General features: G+C 43.8%; 1 protein-coding gene across 1 annotated transcript in view; it reads left to right on the forward strand.

Moving 5' to 3' along the window:
- Window positions 1-2,158: 2,158 nt before the first annotated feature.
- Window positions 2,159-24,044, forward strand: part of LOC106612473 (Cbl proto-oncogene, E3 ubiquitin protein ligase) — a 34,245-nt gene continuing 12,359 nt past the window's right edge. The window contains 4 exon segments of the mRNA XM_014213633.2: window positions 2,159-2,998; window positions 10,872-11,119; window positions 20,174-20,320; window positions 20,884-21,040. Of these exon segments, the coding sequence (XP_014069108.2) occupies window positions 2,855-2,998; window positions 10,872-11,119; window positions 20,174-20,320; window positions 20,884-21,040 (696 nt within the window). The 5' untranslated portion in view covers window positions 2,159-2,854.

Genomic DNA, 24,044 nt, shown 5'->3' on the forward strand with positions numbered 1-24,044 from the left:
ATAAAGTTGGGTATATCCAGAGTTTAAATAGCCAAATTAATTAGTCATAGGAATCGGGACTAATAAAGTCAATGCAATGGCCTGTTTTACAAATGGGCCTACCACATGGATGGGCATTTCAAAAATTCACTTGGACTGACATGCTAGGCTACACCCCAGTAAGCACAATCTGACTTATTTTTTTGTTGATTTACAAATGGTAGGCTTACCACATAGATGGGCTTTAATAAAAATAAAATTTTAGGCAACACTGTAGGCTACACCTCAGTAAGCACAAACCGATGCCAATGCCTTTTGGACATCTTTTTTTTGGTGCAGTCCGGACCGGCCTTGATTTCCACATCCACGGACATTGGTTTTTGGTTCGGTCCGGACAAAATCTGAACCAATTAAAGACATCCATGTTTGGTTCAGATTTGGTGCGGTCTGGACAAGAATTGGTCCAAACATATACTTCTATTAATTACATCTTTTCAACTTTGATTCAGAACCCAAAATTTGCTTGATTTAAAAATCAGGAAAATACATATTTTCAACATTTGGAAAAAAGTATTTTCAACTTTCATTCAGAACCGAAAATTAACCTGATTTCAAGGTCTGGAAAAAAAGTATTTTTCAACATCCGGAAAAGAGTCGTTTTCAAGTCATGGAAAATATTTTAAATGTACGGAAAATATGTCTTTTCACCTTTCATTCAGAACCAGAATATAACCTAACTTCAACGTCTGGAAAATACGTATTTTACACATCTTTTCAACGTCATATTGCTTACTGGGACTATTGTAGTTTTGGGGGCAGCATTTTTTACTCTCGCCTAGGGTGGCAGAAAAGCAAGACCGGACCTGAGTGTATGTGTGTGTGTGTCTTCACAGTCAGTGTTGTGCCGTGAGGTGTTGTTTTATCTGTTTTTTAAATCAGATTTTACTCCTAGCTTGAGTTACCTGATGTGAAAGAGAGTTCCATGTGGTTTTGGCTCTATGGAGTACTGTGCATTTCCCAGCCTCTGTTCTGGACTTAGGGACAGTGAAGAGACCCCTGGTTGAATGTCTTGTGGGGTATGTATGGGTGTCTGAGCTGTGTGTCAGCTGTTTGAACAGACAGTTATCATTAGCGTTAGCATTTTTATTATTAGCGTTTTCGAATCTGAGGGGTAAATAGAGACAAATATATTGATAAAAGTCAACTTGCCGAGAGACATTTACATGGTTATCAGAATGTCACACCAGGGTAAGCCTACACAATACACCGCCCTTATTTTAAGTGTTTCTAAAATCCCCTATGGGAAAAATGATTGGAACCATTTCCCTAGGATTTATGGGTATTATGTCACCTCCACTGTGGGGCTCTATAGGCAAAATACGTGCATTGATTGAAACAAAACACAGATAGCCCTATGCTAGTTTGTTAACACCATCTGCTCTAAAATTCGCTCACTGTACATAATTCTAAACAACACTGTAGGCTACTTTGAAACAACACTGTACATAACTCAAGAAGATCTAAATGCATATTCCCATATGGGAATAAAATCTCATATCAAATGCTTTGCATGCAAATGCTGTATGAACGTTTCACCGGTAAAACTTGAAGAATTATCATTCCCGATTGACGGTGAGAAATGTGAAGGGACGGTTACCACAAAAATGTGTGCATAATGTAGAGGACACACATGCACGGGTGATATCTATTATTAGCTCTGGGGAAGAGGCTTCCAGGGGGGTGGGATGGGCGGTTACCTTCGGCGGAACTGAAGCCTCTGCCTGTATATAACACCTGAATTATCATCTGAGAGAGCTGAGGAAACGACAACGGTACAAACAGAACCTTACGCGTGTTAGTGCCAATTGCACACTTATCATGGAGTACCCATCTATGTAGGCTGCAACATTAAGTATAATGTTCATGCCACAGGAGCGGGCACAGGTGAATGGCGCCACAGTTGTTGTTAGGAATTTACCACAAAAAAACGTGCTAAAATAATGTGTCTTAATTTACACAGCCAAATGAAAATAATTTCCGACCATAATTGATGATGCTCTTGAACATGCAGTCCACTGTTAAAACAGACGCGCGTGCCTGTATTTTCATCTCGAGGTCGCGCATGAAGAGGGCGTAGTTGGAGGAGGTGTTGGGGGGCAACATTTGTGCAAGGCGGGGGACGAGGGCAGGGAGAGGTTCTGCAAACGGAAGGGGATGAACAGGAAGAGCAAGGGCTGCGCACACAGAGGGGGAAACTGCTGGCAGTGTTGGTTTTCTAAATGTATTCATTCACCCCGTCTCCGTTCCTATTGTGTTAATGATTTTTGTTATCTATCTAAATGTCCCTTTAAGTTAGTTTATTGGCGCCACGGTCAGTTTTTCCTCTACAGTAAGCGTATTATCAAGCTAGCGACTCTTGACTGTCTCCAGCCTGCAACTTCCCGTCACTGAGAAGAACGAAGACAGAAAGAGTGAGCAGCTGAAAAGGAAACAGGGTCTGTCAATAAGAATACAGCTAAATCTACACGGATATCAGACGGATAGACAAGTCGATAGCATTGTCTTATTTTAGTCGACTAGACGGATCTGCGTTCTTCTCATTGGCTTGCTTACCAACCTTCGTTGTTTTCCTTGTTGAACACCCAGCTGCGTCTTGCCCCACTGTCGCCGAGGCTCGAGCCAACCACTGGTGGGGGGTTTCATGGGAGCCTTGTTTCGATAGAACTCCCTTCTCCCCCCCGACGGACCCTCGCTCGAATCCAATTCGGGCGCTGTCTTCCCCGGGGGGTGCCCGGTTTTTGCTTAGTCTGACTGGGGAAGGAGGGCGGTCCCCCAGCCTTGACTGTCGCTCTGGCCGACCTCAGTGGACCCTAATATGGCAGGAAATCTGAAGAAAGGCGGAGGACTGATCGGAATGATGAAGGACGCGTTTCAGCCCCATCACCACCTCCATTCCAATCACCAGCCAGGGGCCGTGGACAAAAAGACAGTGGAGAAATGCTGGAAACTAATGGACAAGGTGGGTGACTAGCAGTCATAACTACCCGGCTGATGATCTGTGGCTCAGGAAGCTAGCATAGATAGCTAATTAGCTAGCTCGCTAACTAGACAGCTACAGTACTAGTTAGCTAGGGGAAGCTACACCGACTGGAAGAGAAAGTGGTAAATTAGCTAGTTAATGATATGTATTGTATTCATCTGCAGAAGATGTAGGTAGTTGAAGTTAGAACTACCTATATGGTTGTAGCTAGTTAGCTTGATGCTGGTGGTGGCTGGATTGCTAACTATGTTAGCCAGCTACCTAGGCAGCTAGCTAGCCAATTAACGTTAGTTAGCAACATTGACCAAGAAAGTCTCGACTGCATGGTGGTGGTGACTCAATCATCATACCAGATTAGGGTCTTGAAAATAGCAGCTAGCTAAGTGAGCAAAGTTATGCTTGGGCTTTGACCATAGCCACCGAGCTATATTTTACTGTTCACAACAAAAGATCCATTCCATTGACAAAGGTGTGCAATAAGGTTGTAAAATGTTATTCATCATTTGGGATTTAGCTAGCTGGCTAAATGTAATTTTAATGATCAGTGATTGTATGATCAGATGTTAAACACAATCATTTTCAAACAATGTGACAACAATTTAACTGCTGGTATCCAACACTTACTCTAGCAGTGACTCATGAAGTCCAGAGTATTGTGCAGCATGGAAATTAATACGTGTCGTCATAAAGAATTAGCTACATTTTACTTCACAAGAGGCACAATTCACAACATCATTTTTTTGAAAATGTAGCTGGCTGACCCCAAGTTTCCTGTGTGATTCACACAGAATTATCACAATGATTCAGAGGACAAGACAGCCTTTTTTGTGTGTGTTTCTCAAGGAGTAGTCTACACATATGTCACTCTTTTCTCTTATCTGTAAGAACCCAAGCCCCTGAAGATTGTCATAATGGCACATGTTGGCCAGTTTGCATTGCTTTCCACCAGACAAGCACATCTGCATTGACTCCATTAAATAAAGGTTAAAAATGATGTATGGAGAAGAGGTCACTTCACACAAACAGGAAAAACTGAAGTGACACTGCAATGTCAGTTCTCCTTTTCTGTTTCAGAAAGTGACCTTGGCTTCCCAATCAATGGCACACACAAAGTCTAGTCTGTCTGAGGCGTAGTTGAGGTTGTGTGTGTGTGTGTGTGTGTGTGTGTGTGTGTGTGTGTGTGTGTGTGTGTGTGTGTGTGTGTGTGTGTGTGTGTGTGTGTGTGTGTGTGTGTGTGTGTGTGTGTGTGTGTCCACAAGACCTTTTGAAATAGAAGACTTTGTCCACGATGGAGGGTTGTTGAAAGGAAAACCACTGTAGAACCTGCGATTATGTGATCTATGGCATGCTGATTTTAGCAGAATGTTACCCAGTATTGATGTTTCTGTCAAATAGTGTGAGTGCTTCAAGGCATGATACAACTTTACAAATTACACTTGTAGAGACTTTGTTTGCTACTGCTGCAGCTGGTATCCTATCAAGTATTGTTCATAGCATTTGTACAGTATGGTTGTCCTTCCCCTCTTTCAAAACGGGTTAATAATCATTACACTGACCCTTCCTCATCAGGTTTAACCATTTAATACACGTTTTTCTTCATACGGTTATGCCCCATGCACAGGTTAGCCTATCTGCTCATTCAAATATCATGAGGACAACCCAAACAACAGTGCATGTTTTGTAATAGATCTGCCTAAGAACTGCCTAAGTTTAGCAGTAAAAGTGTATGAATAGAATTGGCGTATAGGGTTATTACAGGCTTACTGCTTTTCCCGTGTTGTTGATTGGGTCCCTAGTCAATGTTTTAGTGGTTTTATCGTAACAGGAACCTGCAGTCATGGGTTACGTCCCGAATTGCACCCTATTCCATATATATTGCACTACTTTTGACCGGGGCCCGTAGGGGGGACGCACCTATGATCTAGAGCACAGTGGTATGGAGGGGGGGTTGGTTCTGTCCCAGTCTCCGATCCTGAGGTTAGCGAGAGAGCGGAGGAGGGGAATGCAGAACAGCTGAGAGGCAATCTTTTGGTTCAGTCCAGGCCACCACGACTGTGTGTGTGTGTGTGCACGTTTAGCCAACTGATAACTCTAGGACTTCCCTTCCTTGGCTACAGGCTTATCTGCTCTCTGACAGGACTCATGCACTTGGGTTGGGAGCACATCTGGGTTTATTGTGACCCCCCCTCTGACTGACCTCAGTCAGCCCCCCCAAAAAATCTCAGTTGGCTACACTGAACACATGTAGATGGCATGTAGTACTGTGCGCCTCCCATAGTCTGTTCTGTTGTGAGGACACCGTGTGGTATTACACCCACTAGATATGGGAGTTTTATGAAAATCTGATTTTTGTTTTCTAATTCTTTGTAGGTCTGTGTAATCTGAGGGGAAATGTGTGTCTAATATGGTCATTCATTTGGCAGGAGGTTAGGAAGTGCAGCTCAGTTTTTACCTCATTTTGTGGGCAGTGTGCACATAGCCTGTCTCCTCTTGAGAGCCAGGTCTGCCTACGGCTGCCTCTCAATAGCAAGGCTATGCTCACTGAGTTTGTACATAGTCAAAGCTTTCCTTCGTTTTCGGTCAGTCACGGTGGTCAGGTATTCTGCCACTGTGTACTCTCTGTTTAGGGCCAAATAGCGTTCTAGTTTGCTCTGTTTTTTGTTAATTCTTTCCAATGTGTCAAGTAATTCGCATTTTTGTTTTCTCATGATTTGGTTGGGTCTATTTGAGTTGCTGTCCTGGGACTCTCTGGGGTCTGTTTGTGTTTGAACAGAGCCCCAGGACCAACTTGCCTAGGGGACTCTTCTCCTGCCTAGAATTTAATGTCTCTTTTCTGGATTTTGATTAGCGGGTATCGGCCTAATTCTGCTCTGCATGCATTATTTGGAGTTTTACATTGTACACAGAGGATATTTTTTGCAGAGTCTCAATTTGGTGTTGGTGAGAGGACCCCAGACCTCACAACCATAGTTCTATAACTGAGTCAAGAATTTTCTGACAGATCCTAATTGGTTTGTTGAATTTTATGTTCCTTTTGATGGCGTACTGAGATTTACTGTCAGGGCCCAGGCATCTGTCTCTCTGTGTATCTCTGTTTCTGTCTGTCTCTCTCTGTTTCTGTCTGTCTCTCTGTGTGTTTGTCTCTCTCTCAATTTCAATTTGAGGGGGTTTATTGGCATGGGAAACATGTTTGCCAAAGCAAGTCTGTTTCTTTCTCTTTCTGTCTCTATTTTGCTCTGTTTCTCTCTCTATCTTGCTCTGTATCTCACCCCCTCCTGCTCTCTCTCCTCCTCACTCTCGCTCCTCTTCTCTCTGTGTGTTTTCTTTGAGCCCCATGTTATTCTGCTGATAAGATCAGCCTGGAGCTCACTAAGCAGATGCAACCAGCCCTGCTCTGTGACTAGGCCACTCAAGACATGGTGGGTTCATTTGAAGGTTGGCCAATTCAGCATCAAATTGTGAATTTGGGTGGTGTTTATGACGAGAGTTCAATAGATGTAATAGGTTCAAGTACAGAATTGAGACGATAATCACGTTCTCCATTTTATTACATGACAGTTTGCTCCTGTATCTCTTTATAATGCACTAGGAGAGTGACCTATCTGAGTGCAAGTTGAACATGAATGTAGCCAGTAAGTCTAAGGTCGACAGTAGATAACTCTGTTTTAGATGGGGCTTTTATACTGGACACAAAGAAGAAGCTGACAAAGTAGATGATTGATTATTTTCGGGAAAATAGGCCCTCTTCCCTGTTTCACTTTGGTCAAGTTACTCATTCATCACAGAATGCTGTGGCACGCATGTTTATTGTGTTCATTGATTATGTGTTTATGGTTGTGACTCAGCTAGGGCTGTGGAGGTCACAACATTTCGTCAGACGGTGATTGTCAAGCAAATAACGGTTGGTCTCACGGTAATTGACCGTTAATTAACGTAAACACATTTAGCATCTCCTTGCTTCTACACACAGCCTACAAGTTATTTAAAAAAAAGTCTAATAAATCCATGTAATATAGCCTACACTGTCACAATAAATCCATTATTTATTTTAAACAGGTCTAAAGAACCATGATATAAAGAAAATGTAGTCTATTTCAGAAGAACAGGATAGCATACTCTGAGTTGTCCTTATGTTAGGTCCTGATCTCGCTATGCCAAATGGCTGTGTGCTACACTAGTTCATTTAGCAGACAAGATTTGCTTAAAATTCCGTACCATTATTTTCTAGTATGAAGAATACAATTGAACAAAGCTGAATAAAATATAAATATTTTCTCAACGATTTGAGGGAGTGCGCACATGCAGCTGTTCTGTGTTGAGAGGTTAACAAAGAAATAGGTATTCCTATATGCTTAATTTAGAGTTGTTAATGTAACTTTAGTTGTTCTACAAACATTGGGCTATATGTTTTGATGTTTAATACATTGTAAGGCTGCATGATGAGACTCTAATGATGATTTGAAAACAGTTGCTTGAAAGGCATGAGCTCTGCTTAGTTTTTTCCACAGGCTGTACACACTTCATCAGTCTCTCATTCACAATTTGACAAGCACTTGATAATGCCTCGAATTTCACGGCGGCATCCCCTTTGTGGCCGTAGTGCATCCCACAAAAATCCATGCCTTCTACAGCCCGGAGTGCTGCGTCGTGCCCTTCTCCCTGAGTGTGTTGCACTATCTAAAGCGTCTCTCACTCACACACCTCTCCGTCACGTGATCGGGGTCTTTCTCACAGGCTATAAGTGAAGGCCGACACATCGGGGACGCAATTGCGCACGTCCTTATCCAATTCCGAGGTGCATATTTAAGATATTAGAAGAACTGTCCACATTTACTTTTCGTCAGCCAACAAGATGAGTAGGCCTAACGAACAGCAAAAGCACTAGCCTATGTCAATCTACTATCCCCCATACTACAAAAGTCGACCTATTCTGTGCAAGGAATTAAATATTCCAAACATAGTCCAGGACAGTTGTGGGATATGATGGATCGCAAATTAATACAACCACTAGCATCAAACTTTTATGCATTGTGGCTGACGCAACAACGTTTAGCTTAAAATGTTGATAAACTATTAGACTATTTCCTTCACATTATAAGCGCAGCAATGAACACATGATAGTAGGCTATAAGCGCAAATGTTCCGTTAGCGGGGAAACACCATTATCAAAAGTGACCGCAATTATGCATGCATTGCTTTTATTATAATTTATAAAGGTGAATTTTTATGGTGAAAAAGGAGCTTCCCCAAACTTGAAACTCACTCGCTGCTTATATATGCAGTTTAGGCTCTACACCCCGGATTAATGTTCTTAATTTTAAGAAGTTATTTGTCCTCTTTAGTTGTGATGCAAACCTTAGTAAGACATATAGGCCTATGGGCTAGTCTACATGAGGTGTGCGACTATGATTCGAAAATGTCAACAACAAAAAAGGCATTGTTTCTTGCCTTAAGCTGGACATCATTCACAAGTGATAATATATCATTCACAAGTGATGGGCTAATATTGTCACCCATCAGACTATTCTTAATTTAATCGTAACTACATAAACAAAATAATATGTGACATTTTGTTTTGATTTAAAATGGACCATTATCATACACCTGCATCGAAACGGAATGTGGGGAAAAAATGCATATCAAATCAAACTTTTATTTGTCACATTCGCCAAATACAAGTGAAATGCTTACTTAAAACCAACAGTGCAGTTCAAGAAGAGTTAAGAAAGTATTTACCAAATAAACTAAAGTAAAGTAAAAATAAATTAATAATAATAAAAAGTAACATAACAATAGAGGCTATATACAGGGGGTGCTGGTCAGTGTGCGGGGGTACAAGTTGAGGTAATTTGTACATGTAGGTAGGGGTGAAGTAACTATGCATAGAAAATACATGGTGAGTAGCAGCAGTGTACAAAACAAATGGAGTGGGGGGGTGTCAATGAAAATAGTCCGGTGGCCATTTGATTAATTGTTCAGCAGTCTTATGGCTTGGGGGTAGAAGCTGTTAAGGAGCCTTTTGGTCCTAGACTTGGCGCTCTGGTACTGCTTGCTATGCGATAGCAGAGAAAACAGTCTATGACTTGGGTGACTGGAGTCTCTGACAATTTAATGGGCTTTCCTCTGACACCGCTTATTATATAGGTCCTGGATGGCAGGAAGCTTGGCCCCAGTGATGTACTGGGCCGTACGCACTACCCTGTGTAGCGCCTTACGGTTAGATGCCGAGCAGTTGCCATACCAGGCGGTGATGCAACCGGTCAGGATGCTCTCGATGGTGCAGCTGTATAACTTTTTGAAGATCTGAGGACCCATGCCAAATCTTTTGTCTCCTGAAGGGGAAAAGGTGTTGTCGTTCCCTCTTCACGACTGTCTTGGTGTGTTTGGACCATGATAGTTCGTTGGTGACGTGGAGACCAAGGAACTTGAAACTCTTGACCCGCTCCATTACAGCTCTGTCGATGTTAATGGGGGCCTGTAGGCCAGGATCAGCTCCTTTGTCTTGCTCACATTGAGGGAGAGGTTGTCATCTATGCACTTAAATAGCGAATGGAGGACACTTTTCACCGTGGTTTATTTTCATGCCAGCCAGGTAGGCTATACTCCTGTTGTAAATAAGCAATGTGCTTAATATTAGGAAAGTTGAGAAATAAATATAGTAGGTCTATCCTATAGAACACTGATGGGAACCTCCTCTTTTTATTAGCAGCCATCACTCTTTCTCCTGCAGTTGCATAGCCTATAGAAATATTGCGGTAATACGGTTACGGTGCAGCAGCCCTAGTCTCAGCTGCATGTCATGCTTTGCTATATTATTTCCCACCAGATGTGTTTGTAGCTTGAGGGGATTGACTTTGAGGAAGTGCAAACCAACGCACAGGCAAGATGCCACAGTCTGACAAATAATTGTAAAAACATCAAAAGCATCATCTCATGTACAATCCATGACATGATGATTCATAAGAAAACAAAGCCCTTCCCTTTGTGTATTGGAGAGGGACAGACGTGTGTGTGTGTGTGTGTGTGTGTGTGTGTGTGTGTGTGTGTGTGTGTGTGTGTGTGTGTGTGTGTGTGTGTGTGTGTGTGTGTGTGTGTGTGTGTGTGTGCGTGTGTCGTCTATTACCAGACCAACAGGAAGCTTTAATCCTGAGATGACTATTTCATTCTCTTCACTGTGTTGAAGGCCTTAAAATAGACTCACTTAGTGACTCTCAGGGTTTGCTATCTCAGCACTGCTCACTCACTCACACTTTCACTCGCTCTGCCACTTCTCCTCCGAGAGGATTTTCTCACTCTCTCACTTCCCTGTAGTCCCTAGTCCTTACTGGACTTGATGCTCTGTCGACACTCTGGTGCAAAAGTGATTACTTGTCAGAGAGAGTTTGAGTATTTTACGTTTAGGCGAAAAGTGGTATGATAAATATAATCCACGTCATCACACTATCATACCGATGTATTTGTCAAATGGTGTTCAGCGGTAGTTTCGTTTAGTGATATCGATTGTCTCCTTTTCACTGACCGTTATGTTTTGTGCAGGAGTGCTGCTTGTGTATGTAGGCTAAACACTCAAGTGTGCACAGAAGTTAGTTTGTTCAGTTAATGTTTGGGTACTTGTCAGGGTTGTGATCAGTTCACTTCCTGAATTGAAAAGATCTTCATAGAATACAATGTGCAACTTTTCAATTCAAGAAATAGCATTTTTATTCACTTCCTGAATTGTATTAAAAAGGAATGGATCCCAACCCTGGTATGTATTAGCATACTACTAAGTCTCTTCCGGTTGCTGGCTTCTCATTTGTTTCTGTAAGCTGATTCATCTCCCCTATGTGTCCTATCCTCTCCCTCCATCCAGGTGGTGCGACTGTGCCAGAACCCCAAGCTGGCACTGAAGAACAGCCCACCTTACATCCTGGACCTGCTGCCAGACACCTACCAGCACCTCCGCACCATCCTGTCCCGCTACGAGGGCAAGATGGAGACGCTAGGCGACAACGAGTATTTCCGCGTCTTCATGGAGAACCTGACCAAGAAGACCAAGCAGACCATCAGCCTGTTCAAGGAGGGCAAGGAGCGCATGTATGAGGAGAACTCGCAGCCCAGGTGAGAGGATGACGTTTTTGGAGATTGAGGTGGAAATCGAACTCGTTGTTGATGAAATGTAGGTACTTTTCCTAAAATACTTCTTGGTCTCACAATTTGCCATTTCCTGATATTTTTGGTTCCGAGACATCAAGATAAGTGCCTTTGTTTTTGTACAAGGAGCGCGAGAATTGGGCCGTCTCATCCTCCTCCTGAAATGCTCCTGTGAGGTTGCACTCTGACCTGTGTTAGATGACGCTCAGTTCATTTACTACCAGAATATGAACCCTTTCGTTAGCCCAGAGCTAAGCCGAGCTGTACGGTGCTGGCCTTGGTTACACATCCACCATAAGTCCAGGAACTGTGATTTGAAGGAACATGTCGAAAAGCAACTATCTGAGCCAGTACGGTTTGGGACGGCACAATAGTGTGAAAAGGCTCTGAATTTGTTTGTTTGTTTTTTTGTGTGCTGAACCCCTCCCTGTCATAGCAGGCAGGTGTAGGGTTAGATCTCATCGGTGGGTACGTTTCTGCACCTTCTTAAAGTGGAGCAATTTAGGCTTCTACTGAGTAACAGCCAAAGAGAAGGGTGCTGTGGTTTGTACAAGTGAACATTTGTGGTCAGGACGACGCTGATCTATTTGCCTGTGTTCTGTCTGTCTCTGTGTTCACAGGCTTTGCCGTTAGTATCCCACAGACTTGAGGGTTATAAGGAGCTAAAGAAATTGCAAAAATACAAAATGTAGTCTTAACACCTTTTTAGTTTTTGAATAACATCAACAACAAAAAAATCAGTCCATATACAGTACAAACCTACACATACGATCAACTTACAGACACACACACAAACAATGACTACATCTTATCTGAACAGACCTGCATGTTCACACACCCATCCCTAGTGCCTGCATTGTTGTTTGCCACTTGGCCTTAAATTGTATCAATTTAACAAACACTGCTAATCAAAATGTAGTCTAACATCTTTTTACATGACCAATATCATATTTTCCCTTTTATGATTTGTAGCTCAGGGGCCAAATTATTCAAGCATCTCAGAGAAGGGAATTGTATGCAGTGCCTTTAGCAAAGTTGAACAAGCATGTTAATTTTGATGACATTTTATAAATCCCGTCAGAAATGCAGGATTTGGCCTAAATCTGGTTGGGGAAATAGCCTGTAAAAATGGTCTATTCTACTTTGCCAACGGCACCCCATATAATTCCTAATCCGATGCTTGATAACTATGGCCCCAGGTTATACAGTTAAAAATGACAATGAAGCTTGATTTGCACATTTCTAACTTATTGCTGGACACACTCCAAGCCTCTCCCAGCTCAACAGATTACACGCAGTGGGAGCATGAATCTGATGGCTTGAGTTAAGTATCAAGTATCAATGGCAGGATGTGGCCAAATATTTTCTCCGTTAACTGACACAAGTTGGACCCCTGAGCTCATCTCCAATCTACTCAAAACACAACCCTTTTTTAAAACTTTTATGAAAACGGTGGTTACGTTCCTTCTTTTAATGCAACGAATCAGAGTAGCGATGACTCTCAGCCTGTAGTTTTGCATGGCTTCTGTTTTTTTTGGACAATGAGTCTCCTTGTGCTGAAACTACGGGAGAGGAGGAGGCTCAGCTCACATTCCTCTTCTGTCTTCCCCCTAATTGAATTAGCATTAAGTAATGGGCCCATTTGAACAGTCTTTGTGAAATACATTTTCATCATCACTTTATTACAGAGCGAGTGGGTTCTAGAGCCGGAGCTGGTAGTAACCGATGAAGCTCCCCCCCACATACAGGGACCAGAGACAAAGAGCGCTATTGTGCCTAGAGAAGGGCTTCAGTGAGTAAGCTCTAGCCCAGTAGTTTGGTTAGTGTGTTACCAGCCGCAAACGGCCTTAGCTGTGTGACACTCCTCCCATACCAGGGCTCTTAGCACGGTGTGCCTTACCTGCTGACTAAACCGGGCACGCGCATGTTGATTTTGGTCCACCCACACCAGACGCGATCAGGACACAGAGGTTGAAATATCAAAACGAATTCTGAATCAACTATATTCATTTGGGGACCGGTCGAAACACATGAAACAATCATGGCCATTTAGCTAGCTAGCTTGCTGTTGCTAGCTAATTTGTCCTGGGATATAAACAGTGGGTTTTTATTTTTACCTGAAATACGTAAGGTCCTCTACTTCGACAATTAATCCACAGATAAAACAGTAAACTGTTGTTTCTAGTAATGTCTCTTCCATAAGGCTTCTTCTTTGGGCTTTTTATGGCAGTTGGCAACCAACTTTTTAAGGTGCATTACCACTACCAACTGGACTGGAGTGTGGACCTCGTCTTTCAATCACCCACGTGGTTATATGCTCCTAAAAACCAATGAGGAGATGGGAGAGGCGGGGCTTGCAGGGATGTAGGCGGACACACAGAAATTTCGGAGCACAATGAAAAATGTTTGACGTATTAAAGCTAGTGCTCCTAAATTAACATTCCAGGTCGCACAGCTAAATATTTAGGAGCATATGCAAATAAAATGGTCGCACTGTAGAGCCCTACGTACCACTCTCTTTCCTCCTAGATAGGATGGAGATGGTTAGAACAGTTTGATACAGTGTTAGCTTCAGCCTCGACTTAAATATTTTCCTGTAGCGACAAAATGTTAGCTATTCCCTTTCCTCTGGTTGTTGATAAAGATTGAGCACCATTTAGTGAAAAATGACGGATGCTAGCTATGAATGATATGATGATCACGTGGTCGTCCCACATGGTTGTTTCTTCTCAGACCGTTGCAGTACAGAGAGCGATACTGGGTGGATGTGGTGCTGAGATGCCCTGCTGACTTCTCCACAATATTACCGCCGCAAAATTTGCTCTTCTATTTATGAAGATTTTTTTGAAGTCCGGCCCTCCATATTTAGATTTGAGCAGTACAAATATTTTTTGCTCATCTTGCACACAGACATACTGACACACAGCCCTCGTAGTTTGTCATATTTGCATTCAGCGTTCTGACTATTGCTGGTTGATTACCACAACCACGGTAGACTGAAGCCTTTTGCTAATTTGAGTTGTGCTTTTTGTGCGGCGGTGGCCTGACATGGGAGTCTAGCTGCGACGCTGCTGTGTGTGAGGGGGTGAAGTGTTGGCTGCGGGCTGTGAGCTGCTAGAAGGGAACTAATGATTAACAGTGACACTGTCACGCACTGTGCGCGCCACACAGTTTCTTCCCGGTAGACTGCGAGCTTCCTTTTCCTGTTTCTCACAGGCCACCTAGTGCCATTTCTATACTGCTCAGAGAGAGGGGGAGGGTGCGCAACAGGGAGAAGGAGCACAGCAAACGCTACCCTGTTTATAACCGCAAAGTCCAGACTGAGTATGGAGTTGATCAATGTGTGCAGAAATAGGCCCTTCCAACCTCCCCTATATCCGGATATTGTTCAGACCTCCCTGAGCTTTGCCGTTTGATCTGGCTTCCTTGGCTAAGCCCCTGACCAGCACTCCGTCCTGACTGCTGGTAGTTAATATATCCTGGGGGGAGAGGAGGGCTGGTTCCCAAATGGAACTCTATTCCCAATATAGTGCACTACTTTTAACCAGGGCCTATGTAGGGAATGGGGTGCCATTTGGGCAACAGGAGAATCATCCTGGGGCGGAAGGGGTAATCCATCTGCAGTCCGAAGCGTGAGACAAGGCTGTTCTTTAACTCCAAACCCCGTTTTCATATCCACGGGGCAGGAAACCAGAACAGGAGTGCGACTTTCCTTTTTAGCGTGGCTGCTCTCTCTTCCTCTCACCCCACCACATGCCCATGATCCTGGCCCTGTTGGATTTATGTTTTCAGATCAACATTAAAAGGAAGGACTCCATCTACATTCATGCAGCCCCTTTACAGCCTCCTGCTGCCTGTTGCAGCCTCCGCTGGCTACAGCCGAGGGTATTGCAGATGGTGGGACCCCAGTGATGTTGGGAGAAGGATCTGCATGATTGGCCATGGGCCTCCTACTTCATCTTCCTCACTACTGCAGACACTCACTGTCTCTGTGCTCTCCTTTCTCTCTGCAGACAGAGGAAGCCTCCCATATCTTCTTGCACCTGGCAGTCTCAAGCTAGTCTGCACGTCCCTGATAGTGGCTCACACAACCCCTTTTGTTGTGTCCATCGCTTCTAATGCCACCTTACTATGACATATTCAGTCTCTTCTCTAAATAAGCAGACAAAACTATTGCAAATGGTTTTATTTGATAGCTTTGCGAATGTTGACAAAACAGTTGTCGTATGTAGCTGCTATGAAAAGGGGCTCCTCTGCCTCCTGTCTGTGCTGCCGGAACTCTGTGGTATCATGCCAAGTTCATGTCCCTGCCAGCATTAGTACCACAACATCCCTCTGTTTGCAGAGGGCATGTGCCAGTTGCTAAATTTGTCCCTCAAAGCCCTGACCCAAGATAAAGTATGACTATCCCATTTTCTATACCAGCCTGCTGGTAAAACAATAGTTCCTCACTCAGGAGTAGGCTATTGGCTTTGACTATCTCTCCCATCTTATCTGCTGGCAAAGGTCTGTGCAAACGGATCAATTCCAGCAATAGGGAAATGCACTGCCGGATAACAATATCATTCCAAAGGATGTGTCCATTTTTAGGGCACATGCAGAGAATGTGAGAGAGCCAACGTCTTGCATACTGTAGCATCACTCTGGGTCTGCTTATTTCTCCTTTATTTAACTAGGCAAGTCAGTTAAGAACAAATTATTATTTACAATGACGGTCTAGGAACAGTGGGTTGACTGCCTAGTTCAGGGGCAGAACGACAGATTTTTACCGTGTCAGCTCAGGGATTTGATCTTACAACCTTTCGGTTACTGGCCCAACTCTCTAACCAGTAGGTTAACTGCCGCCCCTGTGTTTTAGGCTGCTGAATTTGACATTCTTTGCCACTTCATGTACCAGCAGTTACTAATATATAACTCCTATACTGTTATGTCTGAGGATTTTGGGCTATTTCTTGATGAGTTCTGTCAGATCAGACAGACAATTTGTGGTTGGTCGTGATGTGAGAAATGGAAAACTTTTCTTAATGTTTAAACAGCATCTAAATTATTATTATTTATTTTTTAACGTTTGTCCATAAGAACAATAAGAAAAAATCCTAGTATTCCATGTGAATTTACAATACAGCTGCCAGCAATGGTTTTGGTCTCGGTCCCTTTCAGATGGTTAAGCATTGCACCTGTAGTCTGCTACCCTTACTGTACCTCAATTCCACCTCGCGAAGTTGGCATATCCTTTATATTTAACTTCTCAACGTATTGCCATACAGGTAGGGCTGACCCAGTTTAGTCGACTGGTTTATTGTTTGGTCGATAGGCTGACGGTCGGCCGAGATTTTTTCTTTTGTCAAACAGTCTAAAATGTATTCATGTTGCGTTGCACCCGAAATGGCACTCTATTCCCTATTTAGTGCACTGCTTTTGACCAGAGCCCTATGGGCCCTGGTCAAAAGAAGTGCGCTATGCAGTGAGCAGGGTGCCATTTTGGACACACATTTTTTTATTGCACATTAGGCCATTAGGGACCATGCCAGTTGTCTGCTCTGAGTCTGACTTAATTTGGCTTTGTGAAATGCCCTCGACTGACGGGCCTTTTACCCATCATGCCACATGCAGGCCAAACTGTTAGTGCCGCTGTGAATGGAAATGCACTTAACGCTTCCTGGGCTCCGTTTCAGCTTGAGTTACACTGGCCTGCACATCACCCCTAGCCCGATCTCTCGCTCTCTCTCTCACACACACACACGCGCACACACACGCACGTATGCACACACTGAGGCAACACTGCATCGTTTATTTATGGCATACTGCTGCCAGTTTCAAAATAATATAGACCGTATAGTTCTCCTACTGGGTTATGAGGAACATTAGGCTTTAAACAGTTCCTTATTTGACCTGGGGACACAGCAAATAGGCGATGTAAGGCTATTTAGACAGGAAATGGTAAGATTACGCATCGGTTGCTTTCTCTAACACTGTTAGCACTTTTCCAGTGGAACTTTTTCAGGGGTTAGGCGGCGACTCGTGTCTTTCAGTCTTTATCAGGGTGGATGATATTACAGGAATTAAACAGTTAATTAAAAAAAGTGAGCCTCTATGTTTTGCGTTGGTGCATCAGGATGTGTCAGTCAAAGTATGTGTCTCTGTGTGTGCACTCAAGCGCACTTGTTTGTGTGCGTAAGTCTGCTGTCACTGCTGTTTCCTGACAGAGATCCGGTGAGCAGCCAGTTCCGGAGAGTTAAATGTATAATGTGATGACTGTGATGAAAGGGGAACCCAGTGTGGTTGCGATGTTTTTCTCTGTAGAAGTGTCTATGACTATTGTGTGATTGTGTTGCTGCTGCACGGTGGGTGCTGAGGGTCCTAGTTCACAGACACAGACAGCCCGACTGCTACATTGTATTGCATTGAGACTAGGCCTACCACCAGGCTTACAACATGTCAATCCCCCTCTCCCCGATTTTGTCAGGTAGGCCTAATGTGTAGTGCCACCAGCCACTGTGATTTAGTCCCCCAGACCGTCCGTTCGCCAGTAATTGGCTTCAAGTGGACCGCCGCTTTAACTTTCTCGCCTTCTATCGCAGAAAACAGGAAATGGGAAGGGAGCAGCCAGCTGCTGGTCAAAGGTCAGGCTCTTATAGGAGGAGGGGGTCACCACGAGCGCCGTATCCAGGGATAGCTTGGCCCATTGCCACGGTAACAGCGGAGATCTATGCTCTGTTGTCGAGGCAGCGGTGGATTGAGGGGGCATATGTGTCTGCGGGTTAACTACTGTAGCTCATGCAGAATAAGAAAATGTATCTGTCCCAAATAGCACCCTATTCCCTATATAGTGCACTACTTTTGGCCAGAGCCCCATTGGCGCTGGTCAAAAGTAGTGCAATATATAGGGAATAGGGTGCCATTTGGGACGCAGAAAAAGAAATGCCTCGCCGGGGTTAGCAAAACACCCAGCCGCCCACGCACTGAGGTTGCATTTACTCAAACATTCTCTCTCTTTCTCTCCTCACTCTCTCCTTTTCTGTCTCTCCTTTTCTGTTTCTCCTCTCCTTTTTCTCTTTCTCTCCCTTTTCTCTTTCTCTCCTCTCCCTTTTCTCTTCTCTTCGCTCTGGCTAACGATGTCCTTGGGTTTTTCAGACGAAAAGGAATGTCCTTAAATAATGAATGGGGTTGTGTGTTTTTTATTTTTTTAAGTTGTTGGCGTAGTCTTTTGGACTTTCTAACTAACTTTCGTTCGGTGCTATTGTTGTATCTGTGAACACTGGTTTTGAGTTAAAGCAGATGACGCATACAGACAGAGGAGTAGAGGACTAGTCTATATGCGCTTGTGGGGATCTGAGAGGATATGATAAGCCTAAACAATGTGTTAATAGCGCCACCTTGCCCTCTGATAGGATAGGAATAGGGAAGCAGTGTGTCGTCTCCACTGTCCACTAGGCTAGTCTCTGTATCAAACAACATACAGGAGATTTGTTTTAAAGGTTAGGGCTCCCTGCCTCTCTTGGCCGAGCCTTGTAGCATTGGAGCCATGCCCAGCCGCGCACAGAAATACAGAGCAAGCGTTGTAGCACCAAGTTCTACCCTAGTCAGAGATACGAGGACACACGTACAACAGGCACGCTGGCAGGCGCACTGTAAACTCATAACCTACAACATCACTCTCGGGATTGGCAGTTTAACTCGTTGTTTTGTAGAATGTGACCTTTAATGGTGACTAGACACATACACACTAGTCTCTCTCACACACACAAGGCATACCCTATGCCAGTGACGGGACACAGTTGTGCTTCACCGAGGGCACTTTGCCACCTACAGAGCAATGCTCTCACACTAGCCTTGTCAAGAACCAGGCTTTCTTAAAACTGGAAGCCAGGGGAAGTTCATGGCAGAAAATTTTTTAAATGAGGTGGACACTCGGTGTAAGTTAGTGACGCAACACATCAAACCAATCAAATGCCTTGCTTGGGCGGAACTCCAATTGTGCAAACTAGCATACGGAGCAACTCTGCAAAATGTGTCCTTCCTGGTCTGAAAACGGCGAACAAAATAACATGGAGCACCAACAGCATGTGGAGGGAGGGGTCTTGAAATGTAGCAACCAATCATAATCTTGCCGCTGGGAGCCAGCAGACCATTCAGATAATTTTTGCAAGACCTCGAAGGGAGGCGTGACAGTGGAATGATTTTAGCGGTATGGCATCGCAAGACTACCCTCACACAAACTGTTTGTGTGTGTGAAGGTGAATCCAATGTACGATTTCTGTTTGCCATCACTGCCCACTCGGTTAGCTAGGGTCAGTAATGTCAACCTCACCAACAGGACGGCCCCTTCTCGAAATGTGGGCACTCATAATTGGCATACTTTTCCAGTGGGAAATAAATTGTTGTGATTTAAATTAAGCCCATTGGTTGAATTTGAAATTTAAACTGGAAAGTGTGAAGGAGGGATTAGAGAATTGAATTGGAAGATGGACTTAGTTTTGCATGGGTTGTGTCAAGGTGACGAGGGGAAACGGCGCAGGGAAGATGGGCTTCTACTGCTGCAGAAGGCCTCGCCTCACTCAAAGGCTTAGCTGGAAAGCCATTCGCAAAGAAAGAGGCTACATTTCTTTTTCTTCTCGTTTTGGCAGTTGAGTGTCAAAAAATGCCCACACAGGCGCGCGCGCGCACACACACACACACTCACTCACACAATTTGGCAGGGTGTCTGTATCCTCACTCTGTCTTTTTCGAGCTCATCATAAGGCTCTGTCCTCTCCTCTATCTCCGTACACTCCCTTCCCCACCCTTCCTCTGTGCTGGCATTGGAGAGAGGGTGAGACGCTGCCGCCACAGTCTCACGCTCTCTTGTGCATGTCAATTTTCCCAGCCCCCACCCCCCCCAAGAGCCTCGCACAATCCCTCACTGTGCTATCACGTGCTTTCTTTAGTTTGTCTTGGCCCATAAGACTACTTTCAGGGTGAGGAACCATCCAACGTCAAGTTGGATAATACTCTCTCTCTCTCTCTGTTCCTCTTCTGTAGACGGAACCTGACCAAGTTGTCGCTGATCTTCAGTCACATGCTGGCTGAGCTCAAAGCCATCTTCCCCAACGGCCTGTTCCAGGGGGATAACTTCAGAATCACCAAGGCTGACGCCGCCGAGTTCTGGAGAAGATCATTTGGGGACAAGTCAGTCCACCTCTGCTCTCTACAAAAAGTTGACATTTACAGCTCGCTAGCCAGTCATAGTGAAAGTATTTAACATTTAAGTGGTAAGATTGGATATATTTATGCACCACATGATGGAAACTGGAAGTAAGAAATTGCTTTGATGTTTCAAGCTACGTGAGGTAGCCTAGGTAAACAGATAGAAAGTAGTTAATAAGTCTCTTTGGTTTAGGAAAAAAACAAAAAACAAACTCTTTTTGTCAGTCACCATAAACACTCAGAACCAGGAAAAGCAGCTGGCCAAATTTAGCCCACAAGATTTCATATGGCCTGACCAAAAATGTCTTCAGAAAAAATTACAAAATCGGCCCATGGCTTAATGTCGCAGCTGACCCCTGCTCTAAACACTATTGTTGCACTCTAGCGAATAACATGTTTGGAACGTCCATATTCAGGGTAGAATCAGTGGGATCGGACACCGTAAGTGCAATAACAGGGAAGGTTTAATACAATGCAGCAACGTTGCTTGTTCAACTCAATGGGTATAGTATAGTAAACATGTTGTCCCGATGATGTGTTTTAAGGACGATAGTGCCTTGGAAGGTGTTCCGGCAGGCACTGCACGAGTTCCACCCCATCAGCTCGGGCTTGGAAGCCATGGCCCTCAAGTCCACCATCGACCTCGCCTGCAACGACTACATCTCCGTCTTCGAGTTTGACATCTTCACCAGGCTCTTCCAGGTTGGGCCTATACACACACGCACGCACGTGCAAACACACACATACAGTACATGTGCATGGACACACAAAAACACGAGCACAAGTGCATGGATATACACACTCGTATCCCTAGATGCGCGCACACACACACTCAAACACACACACTCACACACAGCCCCCCTTGTACTACACTCCACTGCGCCAATGTACACAATTTCTCTTGAGAGAGGAGTTGAGAAAAGAGTCTGACAATGTATTTGTGTTGTGTATATCAAATTTTATTGGTCACATACACATGGTTAGCAGATGTTAATGCGAGTGTAGCAATCTTGTTACATATTACTGTAGCTCCCATGGAATAGTCCTCCATAGTTCCAGCACACACCGTTGTACCATCACTAACTCCTATCTACGGTTTAAAAGCTGAGGGTAATGGACCAAACAATGGCCATTACTGTCGCCAATAGTCTCTTACCATAGCCGCACTTTCTAACTACACATGAGTTTGGCAAAGCAATACTTGTGGCCATGTGTGTTTCTCTGCTATGAGGTATCAGGTGGCAGTTGCCTGCATCCCTGCCTGCTGAGAGAGAGGGCCAGTGTTTTGAGTTGAGTGGCTGCGTTGCATGTCTCCAGGCTGAATAGAGGCCTCTTCCTGGCCCTTGTTGGCATAATGCAGGCTCCAACTCTTAAAGAACCCACTTTACAGCAGTGGATCTCAGCTGGTTTTGCTTCAGGACCCAAATTGAACCAGGTTGTCTTAGTCGCGATCCAATATTCACATCGTGATTTAATTTATTTTTGTCAAAATGCGGTCTGGGAAACTGTTTAATTCTATATTGACAGTAAATGTGCTAATTATATGGCAAGGGAACAACAGTCCCACCTTTTTTTTATTGTCAATAATTCAATTTTGGTTTGAGACTCCAAAATCAACCAAATCTGCTAAATAAATAACTCTATATTGAAAATACTATGAGTGAAGTAGTTCAGAGGTTAAATTATTAAAAAAAAATAGGGTCATTATTTCTACACATTTTTATACCTGGTTTTAGTCATTTAAATTCAGACTGCTGTATAATAAAAAATAAATAAAAGTGAAACCACTCACGACCCATTCAAAACCTTGGACCTGCCAGTTGAGAATCGCTGCTTTACAGGGAGTCGGGACTGGATGAAATAGTTAAGTGCCTAGGAGAGGAGTGGCTTTTTTGGGGATAATTCTATCAAGTTTTTAAGTGGCCACCGTACAGAGAACAAAGAGAGCTTACTGGGCCATTCTTTCACTGCTAGTCAGCTGTGAGGAACAAACTGTACTAAAACATACCCATCCTGTCACAAAGGACCTTGGGATCTGACTAGTCCTTAGGAAATATGACTGCGTTATTGACATCTTTGCAATTTTGATCCACTAGTGACACATCGCTAATCTAGTTGCATTGGAACAAGTTCTAGTGGCTGTTTCGCGGACACAGATTAAGCCTAGTCTTGGACTAATGTACTTTCACTGGAGATGAATGTGTGTCCAGGAAACCCCCTGCTGCTCTTCTTCACACACGTCATGTTTAGTGCTGCTGTACCTTTGTGCAGTGGCCTAAATGCTAAAAGACCAACAACCAATGTCCCCCGTAAGTAATTGTCCCAATTGGACAGGCGCAAGTAGTTGTCCCTTGTTTCAATCCATTTTCTTCCGTTTGGGGCCTAATGAATATGACGCACGCCACTTACATGCCAATTTCAATACCTAAAAGCGAAGGTTTATATACATTTTCCCTTTTTAGTCATCTGTTTCTTTTGTTGTTTCTAAGGGACGACTAGTATTTGTTTCCTGAGGGGAAGTGTTCTTCAGTCTTTTTTTTTTTTTAAACATTTTATTTTGTATTTTCTTTAGGCCCTAGCTAGTTCCCTGGCTTGTGTGATAGTGAGTGGCTTGGATACAGTGTAACCTAGGTGGCTGGCTGTCTGCGAGTCGTGTTGAACAGCTGAATACATGCTCTTTATTTGGGTTTTGGACGCGCCCTCGAAATAGCCGCGGGGTGTTTGCCGAGAGCGCTCGTGTTCTTTTGAAGCCCCCTGCACATCAAGGTCATGCTTCTCATCAGCATGTGAATGAACCTGTATGATAGAGCCATAGTGGATAAACTGCAGTAGGGCAGAATTGGATGGAAGCATTATTTCCAGTTGGTAACACAAGACGTAGGGTGGTCTGGTTAAAAGTAGTGCACTATATGGAATGGGGTGCCATTTTGTGACGTATCCATTTGCTAGTTGCTAGCTTCCTTTGCCTGTAGTAGTAAATGTATAATTATGACTGCTGTCTGCCTGGTATTTCTTATCTATGACTATGGTTCCTGTGCAATCTGACGGTTAGGTGTAGTGCGTTAACAGGTTTGCTAGCGGCTCTCATCGGTGATGCTGCATGCATGACAGTCAGCAGGTAAAGAGAAACGCGTTTTACAATAGGTGTGAGGTAGCTTTCTTTCTGTTCGTATTGTGGTCTGAAGTAAAAGCTGACTGATGTAGCCTAGCCGACTCAAGGGCCGCGTCCTAGGGTTGTGTAAATTGGGCGTAGGCTAAGAAAAGTGTCTCAATTTAAATACTTTCACATTTTACAGTTAATAATGACATCTGAGAATGCGTCTTTTAGAAGAGAAAGTGACAGGATGGCATTTTTTTGCGGTCTGTTGGGTCATGCATAACCAATTGGTTAACTGTATTGGACAGGGCTAGGTCTTTGGTCACTTTGTTTCCACTTCATTTTGCCACTAAACCATCAGCACGAGTTCACTTCACGCTTTCTTTGACAGTTTTTGACGTGTCAAGAGACCGCACAAACTCACTGGTGTGGATCCCACATCGTACCGCTACGTATGCTAGTCTAATTGCTAAATCAATTTGAAATTAGCTTCCATTTTATTTAATGAAAAACATGTATTTTTTTTACCTTTATTTAACTCAGTTAAGAACAAATTCTTATTTTCAATGACAGCCTAGGAACAGTGGGTTAACTGCCTTGTTCAGGGGC

The sequence above is a fragment of the Salmo salar genome, chromosome ssa09 (assembly GCF_905237065.1).
Source record: "Salmo salar chromosome ssa09, Ssal_v3.1, whole genome shotgun sequence".
Taxonomy (NCBI): domain Eukaryota; kingdom Metazoa; phylum Chordata; class Actinopteri; order Salmoniformes; family Salmonidae; genus Salmo; species Salmo salar.